Consider the following 16,321-nt stretch of genomic DNA (forward strand, 5'->3'; position numbering starts at 1 on the left):
AAACTAATCACACATCAAATGGTAGTCTAAAAACATCACTATCAATCAATATAAGAAAAATATCTGTAAGAGTATAATTTGTGATCTCTGGAGCAGGCGCTTTGGAGCATCTTGCGCAGTTGATGCGCTTCTGCGATCATTTTCTCCTGCTGTGGAGTGTGTGCGGCATCAGGTCTTATCGACTTCTGATTACTTCATTTTGTAAATAAACCTTTTTGAAATGTTACCCGATCTCAAAAATATTCTTATTGTACAGAAAAAAAAATTTCAGCTTGGCGACTACAGTATTGAAATAAAATGCACTTAGTGACTCTGAATCATCTGATGTTTCAATGCCTTATGGTGTTCCGCAGGGCTCAATTTTGGGCCCTCTGCTTTTCTCTCTATTTACTGCCTCTGGGTTCTATCCTTAGGATACATGGGATGATTGTCAGATTTATTTGCCCATGAAGCAGAAGGATGTACATTCTATAAACATCTCTTTGCATGTCTAGGTGCTCTCACAACTGAAGCTGGTTAGGATGCTGCTGCACGACTTTTGACAGGAACTCGAAAAGGGAGCATGTGACTCCTGTCCCGGCCTCACTTCATTGCCTGCCTCTATATTTAGGATTCATTTAAAAATTCTAATGTTTGCTTCGAAATCACTGCATAATCTTCCCCCGGCTTACCTCTCAGAGCTTCTTCACCCCTAAATACACTATCGGTCACTCAGGTCAGCAGATCAGCTGCTCTTGGAGGTACCAATATCTAGGAGGAAGCTTAGAGGGGGCAGGGCTTTCTCTGTCATAGGTCCTAAGTTATGGAACGACTTGCCTTTGCAGGTCAGAGAGGCCCCTTCACTGTCCACTTTTAAAGCTCGTCTTAAACCCATCTATTCTACTTGGCTTTCAAATCAAGCACAATCTAGTTTTTAATTGTACGTTCTTGTTTTTAAATTGTAAGTTTTTATTTTTTTTATTGTTATATTGTATTTAATGTACAGCACTTTGTATCAGCTGTGGTTGTTTTAAAATGTTTCATAAATAAAGTTGGTATGGTATGGAATGGTTAAAAGCCATCATTGTCTGACGCACTACAAAAAATGTATCTGCTCCAAATGAACATTTTAAACCTTCTGTCCCTTCTTCATTTGTTTTTTCTTTTTAAGATGGAGGATCAGAAAATAACTTATTGGAGTTTTATAATCAACACCTGGCATGAAGTGTGCTTTATCTTCTGAGTTGCACCGCAACACAAGAGGAACATCCAGCAGAACTGTATTGGCTCGCTTTTATGAGAACAATTATAATGGAGGCTCTCGCATCTGTTACAAATCAACTTATATTATCACATGGCCTTAGTTTTATACATTTTATTTGTATGTATGTCTTTAAAATAATCTATCTATGCAATTATAACTAATTTTAAAATGTTCTCAAAAAGTACATAAAAGCTGAAAAACAAATTTCTTGAAATCAGTTTTTTTTTTACAAACATTTTAATGTGCTCCATTACTGGCTTTTAATAAAGCCAGTAATAAATTAATTTATTCAGTAATAATAAATTCATCAGATATCCTACTTAGTAAAGTGTCCACAAAGGTAGATCCATTTTAGTTTATTAAATCATGCTTGACCATTTTTGTGTAAATGCATTTCATTAAAAATCAGAACCATGAGTACTAAATTATCACTGACAAGTACTAAAACTTTGTTACTCATTTTTCTTTTTAATACTGAAATTGTCAGAAAAATTGGAACAGCGCCGATGTCACCAAAGACAAGAAATCGTTCAACCACTATACACTTTGTTTTTTCATTGACTTCAGAAATAACTCAGAGCTGCACATGTTCATAAAAAAAGAAAAGAAAATTAGAACATCCAGAAATATGTTTCTGTTATGATGGTACAGAATCACTGGGACTGCTAAGTGTAGTCTTGTAGTCATTTTTTAAACTGCTAAACAGAAACACAAAAGTTATTACTCCATTTATAGTTAAAATAGGAAATAAAACAATTACATACAGAAAAATCACTTTTACTATTACATGTAAATACAGTAGACACTCAGAAACAAAAGTGAAAAAAAAAAGAATGACATGCCAGCCTATGTAATCACAGCTCTATTAAGCCTTTGTAGAAAATAAAAAGGCACAAACATATTAACTATTTATAAAGAAAAAGGATAAACAAAATGAAACAATACCAATTTGTAAACATGAAAGCATAACAACAAATTGGATGGTATGTTTTGGTGATTTATAAGCAAACAAACCTTACATGTGACATATGAGTCAATCAGAAGGAGCTGAACACTGTCACACCAGTGCAGGTCTTTGTCAGCTGTATATGCAGAAATGATTACAAACTATTATCAGAAGCTTCTGAGTCACTATCAAAGTCATCATCAGAAGTATCGTCAAAGCTAACACTCTCTGCTCCAGACAAAGTCTGTAGATAATATTCTCTTGCCTGCAGCTTCATCTGTTTTAAGTGCTGCAGCTCTCTAAGGATGATGCTATGGAGACCTCTTAGACCTTCATCGGTTAGGGCACAGGACGGACCTTTAAAGTTGAACATAAGTAAAAATAACAATTAATAAATTTTTTAGATGCTTTAACTATTAATATGTTTATACATCTCTTAAACACATACTTTTAAATTTGCCTCTCGATGACAGGTGGGAAAGGTCCTTCAGAGTGTCTTCTTGGGATAATAGAGATTTCCAATGATGGTCCATCTCTCCTACAAGGATGCTCTTTTCCTCTTCCAGTCTCTTTACTTTCATGAGGCCATCGAATGCCCTTCTTTTTGTGGAAAGACTGACAGAGTCTGAAATACATTCATGAAAAAGACAAATCAACTCAGTTTGAATTTGTAATTGAGTTTAGGTTTACACCTGGAGTATGTACTGACATTATCTGTCAGGTATGATGACAGTATAAAACATATTAGTGTATGTTTACATACCACTGTGTGATTGCTGCCATGGTAATGTTGTGTCGCCGGACAGGATGTCTTCCAAAGACAGTGCTTCTGTGCCTGCAACAGTCTTGTTGTATTCTTCCAAAGCCAATGCTAAAATGTTTTTCTCATGTTGTATTTTGCGACGAGCCTTGGCACGAGCTTTGTTTCCGTCTGTGTCTTTGTAAAGACGTTGAGATCGCCTTTTGATGCTTGCAGCCAGAACCTCGATTCTGCCTGCCAACGAGTCTGGATCAGTTGTTGTAGATGTTGCTGATGATGATAAATAACAGAGATGCAGTTACATATAAGTACTTTTGGAATGTACTCTAATTTTTAATCTGTAAAAGCTCACCTTCTGCCCACTTCTTAATATCATTGACCCAGTCATCAAGTTGCATGTCAGTCACTGAAAGCTCAGTTTTTAAGGACACCAGATTGTGATGCTGTTTTTGAAGAGCTTTTGTGGCCTGCATTGACAATTTCAAGTAAAAAAAAAAAATCAGAGCACAGCAATTATAGGAATGAACAAAAATCAAATATTTCACTACCTTCTGGTATCGATGAGTTAGTGAGGTGGCCAAGTTGTCATGTTTTTGCTGGTTCCAGCGCATGGCCATAAGGGTCAGCATGTCTGTCCGTCCTGTAAACAGAAAGAAGCCCACAATAGTAGAGTTTTCAGTTATCATAGTTACTTATAATTTCAGGAAACCAATCTTTGGTCTTCTCACCAGCTTTTGACATATGTTTTGTCGTAACAGCGATCCTTGAAAGAAATGCATTGCACTGTTCAACTTCTTCCCCTAGAGTCAAACCAGCACCCTCTTGATATGCTCCACTCCATTTAACCTAAATAAAAGCATGCAAACACAAACAATTTCAACAGTCAAAGATGTTCATGCATTTATGCAAGGTTATTCAATGGCTATTCAGTGTTCCTTACCTCACATTTGAAGTCATGGGCTTTGGCATGGAACACTGAGAGAAATGGCTTCATTTGAAGCAGGTGTTGGAGCTCAGGACAGCTTTTAGATACTTTTTGAAGATATGGCCAGTACTTGCATGTTACATCCATGCAAAAAATGTGATCTGTCTGTTGGCCAACCTTTGCTGCAGGTACAAGGGGTATGCAAATATCTCACCCCTATACATGTTCAGGGCACAAAGTAGGACCCCATGTCTACACACTGCTAGCTCCAATCCCTCCTCGTCCAGCTTGCTGCTGGATCTGTGAGACATCTCCCTGGCTGCTGACCATTGCCCACCACAAACACCTCTTCCAGAAATCTAGAATGCATAAAATTAAATCAGACATGCTGTCATTACAGGGTATAAGGTTACTGTCATTATAAAGTTATAATCTGCAGTCTTACATGTTTGGTTGATTTGTGTATATAGTCCACAAATTTTACTACATCTTCATCCTTGGCTATGAAAAGGTCCTTAAATATAGCCTGTTCCTCCGATCTGGGGAAAAAAAGGAATAAAAACACTATATAGGTGTTATGGTCCACAGGTAGTGAACATCACTAACTTATACAAAGAATTGTTATATTGCACACATTATACAATACCCTGATGCATTCTTGAAACGGTAATGCTTGCGGTTTCCATCCACTGAAAGTGCAAGCATATCTGGGGTACAAGCTTGACATTTGAAGGGATCCTTTCTTAACATTTTATCTAACTCATGTCTTACAGCTTCCCACTCGAAAAAACTTTTCAGGAAGCTGTCAGCCGAGATCTTTCCTGTCTGATTTAAGATGAGAGACAAATTTAAAAAAGAAAAATTACACAAGGACATAGGTGACCAAATCCAAGGCATCAAGAATAGGTGTTCTTCAAGTTCTAGGTGTGTCCTTTGCTAAAAACAACTCATTCAATCAATTTTGATGTTACCAGGACTTCCGATGATCTGAATGCTGAATGAATGAGGTGATATTGATTCAAGTGTATGTAACCAGTGACATCAAAATGTTGAAGAACATAAAAAATGGAGTCAGACAGACCATCTGGGATATGTACGTTAAAGTACTCACACGGCCAAAGCGGACGGTTCGTTGGTCCAACATTTTTAGAAATGCTTGACAGGAGAGACCTGGTGCTGCCATCTTCATTTCTTCAAATGTAAAAAGCACATCAGTTGCATATAGAGTGGAAAAGTGAAGGGTAGCTGGCCAGTAATCAGTTAAATTTAGGTCATGTACTCCACATGTCCAACTAGCCTCACATCCCTCACAACCCAGCTCTGGCATGCTGAGATCATAACGACCTAAAACACCAAAAAAAATGTAAAAGTTGTAATATTTGGTTATTGTAATGTCAGGTTGACATTGTGTCACAAACAATTTCTTATGGTCTGCAAAAAAATTACTAAATAATTACATTTTGCTAACATTGGTTTTTAATTATATTTTGGTTTTGATTCATGAAAAAAATGAAGTTATTCATACCATTGATTGTGACCACAGTGACTGCCTTTCCTGGTTTGATCCTCAAACACTCTGATGGACAATCACAAATTCTAACTGGGATCTCCACAGGTACGAATCGTGCTAAAGAGATTGACATGTTTAAAATATGAATTCACATAATCTGCATATAAGATATGTAGAACCAGATGAACAAAAAAACAGAACATTCAAAATACAGTCAAAAGTTAACAGTAAGAAAAACACTCTGAAGAGTGTTTAAACAGTACAAATAAAAAGCTTACCATCATTGCAAAGAGTTGTATTTAAAACATAGGTAGTTGGAGGTAATGGCTGGAAGAACCCAGCTATGATGGTTTCTCTGTTGTGGAAGACATGTCTGGTGTGCATCATCACATCACATTTTTCACAAAAGAAGGGGTGTGGTAGGCAATCACGACACCGAAGTGCAGATGGATTTTTTCCACATTGTTGGCAAAAAGGGGCTGACACACTGTGCTGAGCTGCTATGGTGTTAACCAGGCGGGGTCTTTCTGCTTTCCAACTCTCTGAAAATATGCTTTTTCTTGTGCTCCAGTTAGTGGAAGCCAGAGGAACTTTTGGCACTAGTGGTTGACCTGCAGCATCATTCAGCGAGCTCTGGAGTTCTTGTAGAAAAGACTCTTTTAAAAAATAAAAACATTTTTTAGATGTTACAAAAGTATAGCACATAGAAGCTTATTATATAGAAAAAATAAAATAAGATGTACTACTGACATACCAACAGTCTCTGGAGCAAAGGCAGCCTCACACTGAATGTTAGAGGGATGAGAGGGACATCTGGTCTTCTCACTGTGGGACGCTATAATAATGAATTAAACAAATATAAAAGTAAGGAGTATATCTAACATCTTACTTAAATCCACATTTGGATGTCCAATTCCAATTTAATAACTGTCTTAAATTCCCATATCTCAAGATTCAAATTTGTAGTAGAAACTATTAACTAAAAATTAAGAAAGTAATTTAGATTGTCAGACAAATGGAGGAAAAACACATTTGTTTGTAACCTTTTGTAATAAGGTATGGTTAATGGATAGTGAACCATTTAAATTATGTTGCCTAAATTATCCAAATGTGTAGGCTATTTTTTGTAAATTATTTAAAGGATGTTGCAGACTGTTTAATAATATTTCTCTATTTTGATGAGAACTGGTGGTTTGTATTTTGTTTTGTTTAACTGTATTTGCACTTTGTAAAGTTTTTTTTGTGTGTTATGTACCTCACGGGCTGCCGTAGCTAAATGAGGGCAGGTCCAATAAAAGCTGGCAGAATCACTGTATCAATGAACATTCAATGACTTGAATGAACTGTCAAAAGTGCTTGGCACTATCAACACTTAGTCGTCCCCGGTGAAAGCAGAAAGTTTTCACGGTGACTAAAGTAATCAAGGTGACTATGGTGATCAAAATGATTGAGTTGACCGATGATCCACATCAAAGAAAATAAAAAAAAACTTGAAAATTAATACAAGTGCTGGGGGGCTGCTATGACTAAATACATGTACATCAACTGCTGGAAAAGCACTCACTCTGTTGCAACCACATTGTACTGTGTGTCAAAACAGTAAAACTCCTCATTTTTGTTATATAACTAACCTGTTCTTTGTTATTGAGTAATTTCTAGTCAACATACTCTTACCGTATAATTAAAAACAATTTTGTGTTGGGGAAAGATATCAAGCCTTTAACAGATAAATGTTTTACATCCACTTCTCTGGATGTAAAAGCAAACAGAATTAATTACTTGTTAGAAGAAATATATTTTGCCAAAGTATCAATTAGCATTAATTTACTAATATGTGTAAAAAATAGTCTACATGTGTCAGTGATCATGTTTTGAAAGAAGTACTTACTCTTAGGTAATTGATTTCTTGTTGATCTTGCCCTTTTATAAAGTTTGTTACCATCTTTATTCCTTTTTCTCCACCTTACTGTTGGTTCAGGTATCTGCATAGGTACTTGATCTTCATCTTTCTTAAGCTCAACAAGCAAGTCATCAAGTTGTTGAAGCTCGAGATTTATATTTTGCTGTTGTATCTCAGCATCTAGGACCATTAATGGATCAGATATGTTTGAGACACTCATGGTGAAGGACAGACAGACGGACGGACGGACAGACAGTACTGTTGACAAGTTAAGAATAGACAAATTAAGGACACAAAGATGATGAACAGATAAAACAGATGTGGCTCTTAAAAGTGCCTTTTGTGGGTGCTATATAAAAGAGCAGAAATATACGTGAGGTGATGAGATCAAAGAAGAACCTGTTGACATAAAAAAAAGAAATGTTCAGATTTCGGAAGTTCTTGATTTCTCTTTATAAGTTGCAACAGCAATAAACAAAATAGACAGGTGGAGAGATCTTTCCCTGTAATGATCCAAGTTCGTTTTAATTGGAAGTAAATGGCCTAGCTGCAAACAGACAGGGGCTCATAGACAAAACTTTAAGGATCATTACAGCCTAGGGTCACTGGCGTTTATATCGATCCTCAAATTTTACAACAAGCATGACTATAAAGAATTCTGTGACTCTAGCATGGCTAATTAAATGTATTAAGTGCAGGTTCAGTTGAAGCTTATGGACTCCAAGAGGCTAATGTAGCTAGCTTCCCGCCCAGTTCTTCCGGTAAATTTCTTTTATAAATGTTACAAACGTGTCTAAATGTCTTCAACCACTCGCGGCACAGTCCGACTGCCATTAAGTCCTAAAACTGCAATCATCAACTTTATAACGCAACACTCTAGTTATTTTTTAGTTTTATAGTACAGAAACATTTTGGACAGATTCAGGTTTGTACTCACAGCGTCGCATGCGATGACGTCAGCGTCTTCTTCTTCATGGGTTTTTGCCGGATACGTACTTATTTTTATTATTTCAATCAAAAATATTAAAACGTTCACAGAACTGTTTGCATGCAATCACAAAAGAAAATAATTCTTATTTTTTCTTAAATTAAGTTGGTAAATTTAAAATAAAGGATTTTAAATCAAGTTTTTTAAATCAACCTAACAACAACCACAACAAAAACCCTCCGGTTTTATATTTTACTGAGTTATTTTTAAATACCAAATTAAAGTTTTATGAACGTTTATGTAGTAAATATTATTAATATCCTGTTCAAACTAGCACACACATTGTAAATAAAGGTTTTTAAAAAAATTTAGATACGTCATCTTATTCGTTCCTAAGTCGTAAATATCGGACGCTCAGGGAACCGTACAACATTCAATGGGAGAACCCTTCAAGTCACATATTGACGCCAAGGGGGTACCCTCGGCGTCAATATGTGACGCCGAGGGTACCTGAAAAAACGTCAATATGTGACGAGTTGGGAGTGAGAATGTGTTGAAATAGTTGGTGCTAAAACAATATTTCAGTACCATGATTTAGCTTCCATACACCGATTTAAAAATGAAAGACAAAAATTAAACAATAAAATGTACAATATGTTTTAATCAGTATTTCTGAGCATAAATTATGTAAGATATCTTCAAAACATTGCAATAAAATAAGAACATTCAAACTGATTTTTATTTTTTATGTTTACTCAACTAAGTTAGTTTAAACTACTCTATCATTTTGCCATTCTGGTATCTTTTTCTACAGTAAAAACGAGACAAAACAAGGTTAGGTTTCTCCACCCAGTAAAACAATGTTTAAATATAGTAATAAACATATTTCTAATACATTAGACACAAAAAAGAGAATTACTTTTTTTTTTTAATTTAACCTGTTTTGCCCTATTGAGATAACAGATCTCGTTTACAAACCTGAGAAAGATAGCAGCAGCATAGTTCAATAAGATTTCACAACAGAGTGGTAAATTAATAAAGGTCTGGAAACACTTTCACAGAGACTCAGCCACCACAGCTTTAAATTAATCAGAAATATTTTTTGCCGATGCGGTTAGTCCAAGATTTTTCCAAGCGTCGGATGTCGAAAACCCAAAAGCTTTCTTTTGCACTTCATAGACTTGGAATGACCGTTTTCAAAAAATGTCCATTGAACAATGAATGTACTTTGTGTATTCATATTTCAAAAGGGCTGTTTAAAGAGCATCCAGAACCAGCAAGGTGGACATAACGACCACTGACGATATCGGTCCACTTCTGTCTTCTGTCGAAAACCAATGAAAACGTCTAGGAGAAAATGTATAATCAAATCACAGTAACTGATATTATTATAATCGAACCGCTGTGAAACATGACTAGAAATGCAGGACGCTTAAAAAGTAACTTATTATGACATGTATTTTTACAGTGAACTCCACAGAACAATTATTTGCATGATATGACCGCTAAGTTCGCTGTTGGCGGAAATAAGTTAGAAGTGGTACATATCTTACATAATAAGCTTATTGTTTGTTATTCGATCGCAGGTAGTGCACCGTATCCTTGATATTGTCTTTGACCGCTGCAGGCTCAGAGGGGAGTCTGACCATTTGAACCACTCGCCTGAAAGCCTCCTCGACTCCGAACCCCGTCGAAGCGGAACAAGGCTGAACGAGCCAGTCCCGACCCACGCACATCTTCCTCAAGTTGAACCTGTCCTTCATCTCGGTGACGGTCAACGCACCGCTCACGTCCTGCTTGTTGGCGAGCAGAACGACCGGGCAGCCCCGCAGATGGTCGCTGCGCAGCGCCCTCTCCATCTCACTGCGCGCCTCATCCATGCGCCCAAAGTCCGAGGCGTCCACCACGAACACGACGGCTGCCGCGTTTTGGTAATAGTCCTGCCAGTGTTCGCGCATCTTGCCCTGACCACCGACGTCCCACACGGTCACGGAGATGCTCTTCCGGTTTTTTCTGGCGTCCAACATCTCCACGTTAAAGCCGATCGTCGGGACGGTGGAGACGCTGACATTGTGTTTCAGTTTGTAGAGAAGAGTGGATTTCCCAGCGTTGTCCAGGCCCAGAAGAAGGACTTGAACCTGTGGTTTGGAGACCTGGTGGCCCATGGCGGTGTGAATTCACACAGACGTTTTAGTGGTGTGAGGGGCAGCCGCATAACCGGCCAGGTGTAATGTTTGCATAATGCGTTGCCCGGAGTTTAATAGATAAGCTATTATCTCTGTGCTGACTATGATTCACTGTACACTGATAAGTCGCGGAAACGGGGGCAAAGTTTCGACCTATCCTTCATTCGGAGTCACACGATTTTTGACCACGTTTCTTTCAAATGTAATCATTTAGCTTACATGCTGCTGAACCTATTAAAAATATGTATTTAGACAGAATATTTTTATGGGAACATTACGCAGGGATGGGCGATTAGCTATTTGTTTAACAGTAGTGACGGTTGTTGAATAAATAAATGACATCCTACCATCCTCTTTGTGGTCATAAAAGCAAGACTATTGCTTTTTGAACTTCACAAATCGAAACTGTGTTTCGAACAGTCTGTAATAATTCAAGTTTGAGCGCCCTAAATATTATAGCTTTTATACTTTTCTGTATCTATTGTGATCGAAACACCTGAACAAGCAACTGAACGTTCCCTTTTCTCACAACAAAATCAATTGGGATTTTATTCACTTTACAGCATGTTTTAGAAAATGTATGCATACAGAACAATATACTTCAACTCAGCAGTTAATTTGAAACCACAAAAGTAAAAAAAAACAAACAAACAAAAAAAAACACCAGATTCCATCAAAAAAGAAAAAAACTGTGTTTTTATTTATAACTGGAATCAGTAAATGTGATGCTAATTTCAGCAATTAAAGCACTGTCGGTGTGCAGACATATCAAACAGCCATTTGGGGGTAAACAAACATCTCTCTTCTGCCCCTCCGTGTCAGAAAGTACTATAGTTAACATGGGCTGTGACAATAAATATAATTTTTTTAACAATTTAAAGATCCACTCAACTTAATGAAAAATCCAAGTATTCATAAAATATTTTAAATATAAGCAACATTTGACCATCATGATACAAGACTATAAATCTTTACACCTTCCCCTGATTGAGTATAAATCAAGCTGCATTAGGCAGTTAAACTTGAATGAAGTGTCGAAAATGTTATTCATGGAGTCTGTATACTCAAATGCTAAAATGTTCAATGTAGACACTGGTGTCAGACACACCACATCTTTCAGTAAGAAATAATAAAAAAAAATAAAACAACATATGCACAAATAATAAATAAAGTAAAAAGAAATGTGGTCTGACTTAAAAAAAAAGCACCAGTTTTAATTATCAAGCAGGGTCGCAACTACATATTATTCAGGTAGATGCGAACACATAAATCGCCCCCCTCCCCCCCCCCGCCCCCACTTCCCCCGAAGAGGTACGTGAAGGCGAAGGAGCACACGCGCTACATTTCTCAGGTGGATGCGTAGAAAACATACGCTCGCTCTCCACCCCTCCTCCCCTCCCCCGACACGAAAGTACGTGAAGGTAAAACTCACTAGATTTACCCCGTTATGTGCGTGAGGTGAAGGAGCATAAGGGTGCTCAAGTGTATCATCGGCGCGCCGCCCCCTCCAGACGGGGTTTTGACGCCCCCCTCTGGGGCAGCGCCCCTATGCGTTGCATGCCCTGCATGCCCACTTTTTGCGCCACTGTTCTCAAGGTTTTACATTCAAACTAAAATATCAAAACATAATAAACACAAATCAGTTGTATTTTTTTTCTCTTTTCAGTGCTCTAGCAATGAATATAAATAAATAAAAAGGAGATAAAAATAAATAAAACTCAGGTCAGACTTTGGAAGGTTCAGATACACATCCCAATCAAAGTGGTTCAAGCACTTTATCCGACTTGACTTCTCTTGTTGCTTTGACTTCTTTTTTTAATTAATAAAGTATATTTCACTCAAACGATTGTATCCATTGCAAAATCTAATGGATCAATGGCCAGTAGTACACATGCAACACCGAGTTTGTAAACGCAGGCTTCTGCTTGCTCAGCAAAACCCACAGATCGGTGTACAACCTGCTCCCCAGAGACTAACAGGCCTTCACGCCCGCCCCGCTCCACAAGCTGCGGTGTAGCTGAACATCAGCTTTAGGGAACCCAAATGAAAGGAACCTTGAACACAAAGGTATTCAGTCACGGCTCGACTGATTCTTCCAGTAGAATCAATGGCGTTCCATTGATCGAATTCTCTTCCCATCAGGATCTGGTCCATTTTTCCCTCGGCTTCACCCAGACGCCACCAGTTGGGTTATCCATCACATACACCAGTCCCTCTGTGCCACCGCGACTCAGAGGCCAGGAGTGGGCGGAGGATTTCTCCGTGGTCCGGGCAGAATGGCGTAGACATCTCATCGGAGACGGCACCTTCCTCTGAATGTGGACGACGGAGGACGGAGTAGGGGATGGGTCCATTTTCAGGCTCATGTCTTCTGGACAACAGCGGTGGAAAATAACGCGGGCTTCGACAGAGGCTTTGGATTCGTGTTGTCCCATGCTGGTTGAAAACTCACGTGACTTATTGACAGCTCCCAAAATGAAGTAAATGTTGTTCTTTCTTCCCACAGGCACTGTTCCTCTGTACCCTGTCAACACCCTTCTGTTCTTTCGCTTATATTTGCCAAGTATACACGGCAAAGTAAAGTGTTCCGGTAACACTGAAGTGTGACACGTTTTGCTTATAGGGCTGTTAGACGCCAATGCGGAGGGGGCGAGGGCATTGCAATAAGATCATGTTCAAGCTATATTGAGTCAGTCCACCTGCTGCACGCCGTCTCCGACCTTGAGTCAGAGGTGCCACCAAGGGGGACAATGTCCACCCCTATAAATAAATATGAAAAGGCTTGTTCCAGTTATTTTTTTTTCCCCATGGTACAGAGTACAGTTACTTGCGAAAGTATTCACCTCCTTTAGATTGTTCTGCGTTTTGCCACCTCTCAACCTGGAATTAAAATGGAACATTTTAGGATGTGCATCATTTCATCAACACAAAAACTACAACTTTGAACATTTCAGTTTCTTCTTTTTTGAGTTTGCTTCGTTTGATGCGTCACCCCAAGATTGCTAGCCCTTGCCTTCTCATTTGGGCCCACTTACAAAACTTATTGAGGTGCTGGAAGAGGCATAAGGAGTTGTGTACTCTCCTTTCAGGGCGAGTTATCTTGCATGGATGACATTGAGAAGAAGCTATTTCTAACCCAACGGCAGCATAGCTGGTGCAGTCCGACAAGCTCGTGTGTTTCCCAGCTTTAGCTCACCAGTAGTGACTCATGTAGGAGCCACAGTAAACTGACCGATTTACAACCATGTGTTTATTTAGACACACCGTCCTTGTTATGAGCACACAGCTCATTCAAACTCCAGAAAAGGTGACGAAAAGCACGACAGGACGCCTTTATCTGATGACAACTGCTTATGTTTTCATGTTTTGTGCTCTTGAGCAAGGTACTTAGAACTACCACATTCTAAATACCTGTTATCTTGCACGTGCTTTTTATCTTGCCACGTGCGAGATAAAAACATGTATATAAACACTGATATGTAAAGTTCTGGAAATTATTTTTTCTGGCTTCTGGTATTACAGACTTGCTATAAAAGATGCATATTTCATATAAATGAGCATGGTTTAAAGACTCAGAATTCAAACTTCTCAAGAGTAAAATGTTTTTATTGTAAACTTCTACTGAGGTACAGAAGGACAGAGATTAAACATACAGTATGCAGATCTCGTCGATCTGCCAGAGACATCCAAGAACTCAATAAATAAGGCATCAGGTAACCTGTTAAATAATAATAATAATAATAAAAATAGTTCTTATGGTTGCTCTCAGATGATAACATAGTCATGGTGTACAGTGTAGGAAGTGAAAGCAGTAGTAAATCAAGTGTGGCTTGCTGGAACTTTCTCTGACATGTCGCTGCTGCTCGTGAAGTCAGCTGCATTGCTTCGAGAGCATATCCGCTTCATTACCAGCAGCTATTCCCTTTATAGGCAAGAAGTTCACGATGAATCATCAGTTAATTTGTTTCATCACCCAAAGTCTTGTGTGTTCATCTGGTCAAAAACGACACGAGAACACTTTAAGTACAGTACTTTGTTCATTAACAATGAGATGCTGCAGATGGTGAAAACATTGAAAAGATGTAGATTTCAGACACCGAGTCAGGTTTTATAAACATAAAAATCTTTTAATATTACCAAGGGTAGTGTTACTATTGGCTGATATGTCCAAATAACCATTAAAAATTGCAAGCACTCTGAAAAATCACTTTGTTTTCCCAGCTTTTATGTGCATGTTTAATAAATGAACTAGGCATTTTGGCCATAATTTCTCTTTGAGTATCACCCACCTTCTGCAGACTTGAAAGAGTTAAAACAATCCGGGGGGAAAAAAAAGTCATTTTCGTGAAATTAGATTTCAGTAGGGGTCATTCTGCAAAGGAAAAGGAGAAAGAAAATTGACGGAAACCTTTTAAACAACTCCATCAAAGCCTTTTCACAGAAAAAAAAAAATCCCATTTACATCGACGATCTCAGCTTTGCAAATGCTATTTGCGGTCACTTCCAGGAAAATCAGCAACATAAACATTAGTGAGAAACAACAGCCCAAATGTGCATCAGCTTACACAAAACAACCAACGCTTTCTTTTTTTTATATGTGACAAAACTAACGTTGGAGTCACGATCATCAAGAACCTCTGCCATGCTGTTTTTTATCCAGGCTTGAATATATGTGCATCTAAAGAATGCATCTTACATGAGTCTGAACAGATAGAAATGTAGTGTATTTTGTGAAAAATCAGAATGTGTTACACCTATGTAGTATGTGTGGTTTGAGGCAGCCCCACTTTGTATAATCACCGTTTCCTTTTGATTCCAGTTTTTCCTGACTCTCTGAGAATGGAGGCACACTTCCCTAAAAACTGTCCGCAAGTGTCATAAAGTGGTCAAATGATTATTAGCCGAAACAATTAGAGCAGCTGGAGTCACTTAAAGCACTCAGCTGAGGCAATGAAATCTACTTCAGCCTAGATGGAGTGTCTGCATATTGTAGGTTGAAATGTTACAAACGACAAATGATAGCAACAAACGATAGCATAATTGTTATATGGACTTTGTGAAATCTTAGATTACATATTAGGATAAAAAAAAAACTAAGATTATTAAAAAATAATCAAATGCAAATTCTATTTTGTTTGAAAAAAACAAAAAACAATTAGCTATTTAATTTTTCATTTCAGAATTTGCAATAAAGAGGCTTCCCTTTTATCATTTACACTTTTTTTTTTTTTGGAAGACAGCTTACAGATGTAGAAACATGTGCTTCTTAAGAGTTCGATAAGTAAAGGACCTCCAAAGTCACAGCGCGAGCGCTGTGTCGTCTGACGCCCTACCGGTCGTGTCGACAGCTTATTTATTAGAATCCATGCAGTTCAGCATGCATTAATGCTGAATGCATGCTGAGGGCGAGACTGTCAACACTAAACGGGAACCATTCAAGTATGCAGGGGGTAAGTTTCGTACACTCAAAGGTTAGATCTGTGCACAGCGTTGCTTCAAGTTAATTAAGTCTATTGGATCTGCTGCAGCCTTGTTGTTTAATATGACAAATTGCTTCTGTTCAGTAAGAAAGACTAGATACGTACAATTCAGAGCATCATCGTATTACCACAAGCCCGTGGTTTTGCATTTACAGTTTTAGCACCTTCCTATAGTAACACAGTTTTTCCTTAAAGCATCCCGTAAAAAGCTTCCGGTGGAGTTGAACAGTCCATGTGCAATATACAGTAAACAGAAGTAAAGCAGTCACAGTCTGGTATGTGCTGGTTAAGAGAAAATCCCCTGTGTCTGTAGTAGTTCTGTACTAACTCTGCACTTGTGTTTTTTTTGTTTTTGTTTTTTTCCCCAAGAATTGATCATTCATACAAAGGTTAGTTACAGTATGTTTAAATGTCCTTTTCTGAATAAATTGACAATTGAAAAA

At 38.0% G+C, this 16,321-nt stretch overlaps 2 protein-coding genes and 1 long non-coding RNA gene across 7 annotated transcripts; all 3 read right to left on the minus strand.

Annotated features, from left to right (window-relative positions):
* Positions 1–1,584: 1,584 nt before the first annotated feature.
* LOC145551772 (uncharacterized) lies at positions 1,585–8,405 on the minus strand. 5 transcript variants are annotated; one of them, XR_014087689.1, is made up of 14 exons: positions 7,273–8,405; positions 6,139–6,219; positions 5,663–6,040; positions 5,400–5,501; positions 4,986–5,218; positions 4,521–4,699; positions 4,320–4,438; positions 3,890–4,233; positions 3,678–3,795; positions 3,498–3,589; positions 3,302–3,416; positions 2,953–3,219; positions 2,638–2,814; positions 1,585–2,546 (listed from the first exon to the last, which is right to left on the minus strand). XR_014087689.1 is itself a non-coding variant. In XM_081607509.1 (14 exons), the coding sequence occupies exons 8-14, from the start codon at positions 4,019–4,021 to the stop codon at positions 2,344–2,346; spliced, it is 1,104 nt and encodes a 367-aa protein (XP_081463635.1). In that variant the 5' UTR covers positions 4,022–4,233; positions 4,320–4,413; positions 4,521–4,699; positions 4,986–5,218; positions 5,400–5,501; positions 5,663–6,040; positions 6,139–6,219; positions 7,273–8,403; the 3' UTR covers positions 1,585–2,343. The 5 variants fall into 5 exon arrangements, 4 of the variants coding, with proteins under 4 accessions (XP_081463635.1, XP_081463636.1, XP_081463634.1 ...); XM_081607509.1 differs by having other exon boundaries at positions 4,320–4,413; positions 7,273–8,403; XM_081607510.1 differs by having other exon boundaries at positions 4,320–4,413; positions 6,139–8,403.
* Positions 8,406–8,855: 450 nt separating this feature from the next.
* On the minus strand, positions 8,856–13,432 carry arl14 (ADP-ribosylation factor-like 14). The gene has a single exon (XM_081607512.1). It carries the CDS (start codon positions 10,375–10,377, stop codon positions 9,775–9,777), a length of 603 nt encoding a protein of 200 aa, XP_081463638.1. The 5' UTR covers positions 10,378–13,432; the 3' UTR covers positions 8,856–9,774.
* Positions 13,433–13,983: 551 nt separating this feature from the next.
* On the minus strand, positions 13,984–16,315 carry LOC145551773 (uncharacterized). The gene is made up of 2 exons (XR_014087690.1): positions 14,688–16,315; positions 13,984–14,391 (listed from the first exon to the last, which is right to left on the minus strand). It is a non-coding gene; the product is annotated as an uncharacterized LOC145551773 (long non-coding RNA).
* Between the last annotated feature and the right edge of the window lie 6 nt (positions 16,316–16,321).

This window comes from Poecilia reticulata, chromosome 5 (assembly GCF_904066995.2).
Source record: "Poecilia reticulata chromosome 5, P_reticulata-male-v2, whole genome shotgun sequence".
NCBI classification, from domain to species: Eukaryota; Metazoa; Chordata; class Actinopteri; order Cyprinodontiformes; family Poeciliidae; genus Poecilia; species Poecilia reticulata.